Source organism: Eulemur rufifrons, chromosome 4 (assembly GCF_041146395.1).
Source record: "Eulemur rufifrons isolate Redbay chromosome 4, OSU_ERuf_1, whole genome shotgun sequence".
Classification (NCBI taxonomy): domain Eukaryota; kingdom Metazoa; phylum Chordata; class Mammalia; order Primates; family Lemuridae; genus Eulemur; species Eulemur rufifrons.
The window spans coordinates 2,915,964-2,918,496 of NC_090986.1; the positions used below are offsets into that span (position 1 = coordinate 2,915,964).

The following is a 2,533-nucleotide window of genomic DNA, read 5'->3' on the forward strand; positions in this document are numbered from 1 at the left end:
CCAGATTAGCCCCCACCTTTCTCTCCAGACTCACCTCCTTTCTCCATATCCCATTCCTCAGCCTTCTCCTGCCATTCACGCCACCCTCTCTGACTGGACCACATATGCTGTTCTTGTTCTCATCCTCAAAGTGTATGTTAAAGCACTTACAGAAACGTAGAGCACTTTCTCAACCCTCTATGTTGATTCAGGCCTTACTGTTCTAAGTTCATGCACTTGTTTGCACTTTACTGTGTCATAGTGACCATCACATACAGAAATAAATAAATTATTCCTTCATGATTCACTACATTATTCTCTTCCCTTCTAGACTGGAGTTTCCACTAAGGCAAGGTTTTCTTGGTCCTTTCCTTCTGTGTCTACTCATGTATGTCACTATATATATATAGACACAGAAGGAAAATGTGTGTGTGTATAAAAAATATATCTATAATAGGTCATTTAAAAAACTTTATTGCTTGGTCCTTTCTATGTCACTGTGCATAGGTCCTGGCACATACCAGGAAATTAAAAATATTTGTGGAATTAATAAATGGAACAGTGGGCAAGAATAGTAGATATATTCTAAATACTGGTTGAATAAAAGAAAATCTAAAAGTGATTTAAGAATTTTAGTGTACATCTTTGGACTCCCAGGGCTCACAATAGCATACAATATTTTGAATTTTCCCTTATGTCCTTCCAACTTTCCTTCCTTTCTTTCCTAAAGTGACATTAAACAAAAACATTAACAAGTCTAAGTTATCATAGATAAATAAATGTTTGGCACTTCAAAAATCCATATTTGTGTTCCTTCTTTTTACTAGGAGATTATGTACATCAACACACATTTCAAATGTCCTCTTTATTCTTTTTTCAGTCACTCTTTCTACAGCTATTCAACAAATACTAGTGGCATCCACCGGGTTTCAGGTCCACAAGGTCGGTCTCCTAACAGTACGTACAAGATGCAGAGCTTTCTGTATAGAAGGCTATATAAGCACGAGAGAAATCTTATTATAGAATCTGAAACTAATGTGTGTGTGATCACCATGCACTGGAATTGTACAATCGGATTCTATGAAAAGACGGAAGAAAGTGTTTAAGGACAAAATTGTCCCCAAAATGTTTTGGTAGAGGCAATTTATCTTCTGACCAGTTGGTGAGGAACCATCATGAAGCTGTTGATTACAGCTTGGAGAATTCAATCCCTGCACTCAGTCCACTGTGTGTTCTGTGCAGATTTCCCTCACCTAATAAATAAGCTTCCTTGCACTCTTACTCCACAGACACCACACTTCCTTCTCATGGCCTTTCTAACAGCTTCTTTGAAGTCTTTGTTCCTCAAGCTGTAGATGACCGGGTTCAGCAGTGGAGTGACCACGGTGTAGAAGACAGAAATGATCTTGTTGGCTTCAGGCGATGGGTGGGCTTCTGGGTACACATACATGGAGATCATGGTCCCATAGTAGATAGTGACGACAGCCAGATGGGAACCACACGTGGAAAAGGTCTTCATCTGGCCAGAGGTGGAAGGGATTCTCAATATGGAGGACACAATGAGAACACAGGACACCAGTGTCAGAAAAAACCAAATGCACAGCACAGCAATTGACAGGATAAAGATGGCCATCTCGGTGACATAAATGTTGGAACATGAGAGCTACATGAGTGGAGGCAGATCGCAGAAGAAATGGTTGATCTGGTTGGGCCCACAGAAGTCCAACTTAGAAATCATCAGGGAAGGCAGAAGGCCTGTGCCGACCCCTGTCAACCAGGAGATTGCCACCAGTGTGGTGCAGACGTCAGGACTCATGAGGAAGGAGTAGTGGAGTGGGCTGCAGATGGCCAGATATCGGTCATAGGCCATCACAACCAGGAGAAAGCACTCAGTGGCCCCGAAGAACACAAAGAAGTAGAGCTGTGCCACACAGGCGGAGAAGGAGATGGCCTGTCCCCAGGACAGCAGGTTGGCCAGGAGGAGAGGCACAGTGGTGGATGTGTACCAGATCTCCAGGAAGGAGAGATGCTTGAGGAGCGTGTACATTGGTGAGTGCAGTCGCTGGTCCTGGATCACTGCTGCGATGATGGCAACGTTCCCTGTGATGGTGAGGACATAGATGAGCAGGAAAATGGCAAAGAGCAGGGTCTGCCACTCAAGAAGGTTCTGGAATCCTAACAGCTGAAACTCAGTGACAGTGGACACATTTCGGGGCTCCATTGCCTGTGGCGGGGAGGTGGGGAGAAGAAAACATCTTGGAAAAGCACAGTATGCAAGGCATAGAAATACTACTATCAATATTTGACGTTTCAAAGATTAATTTTATAATAGTTTAGATCCTTATGTACAGCTTTTTAGAGGGACAAAGATATAATTCCATCTCTTTTTTCTTTTGTTTTTATTATTTTTAATCGGCACATAATTGTACGTAGGTATGGGGCATTGTCTGGTATTTCAATACATGTGTGCAATGTGTAATGATCAAATCAAGGTATTAGTGTCTCCATCACCTCAAACATTAATCATGTCTTTGTGTTGGGAACATGTAAACTC

The 2,533-nt window shown here is 42.2% G+C and overlaps 1 protein-coding gene across 1 annotated transcript; it reads right to left on the bottom strand.

Annotated features, from left to right (window-relative positions):
- Positions 1 to 1,232: 1,232 nt before the first annotated feature.
- On the bottom strand, positions 1,233 to 2,200 carry LOC138382511 (olfactory receptor 11L1-like). The gene is given in 2 exon segments (XM_069466981.1): positions 1,233 to 1,270; positions 1,273 to 2,200. Coding segments are annotated over 2 exon segments (966 nt in total).
- Between the last annotated feature and the right edge of the window lie 333 nt (positions 2,201 to 2,533).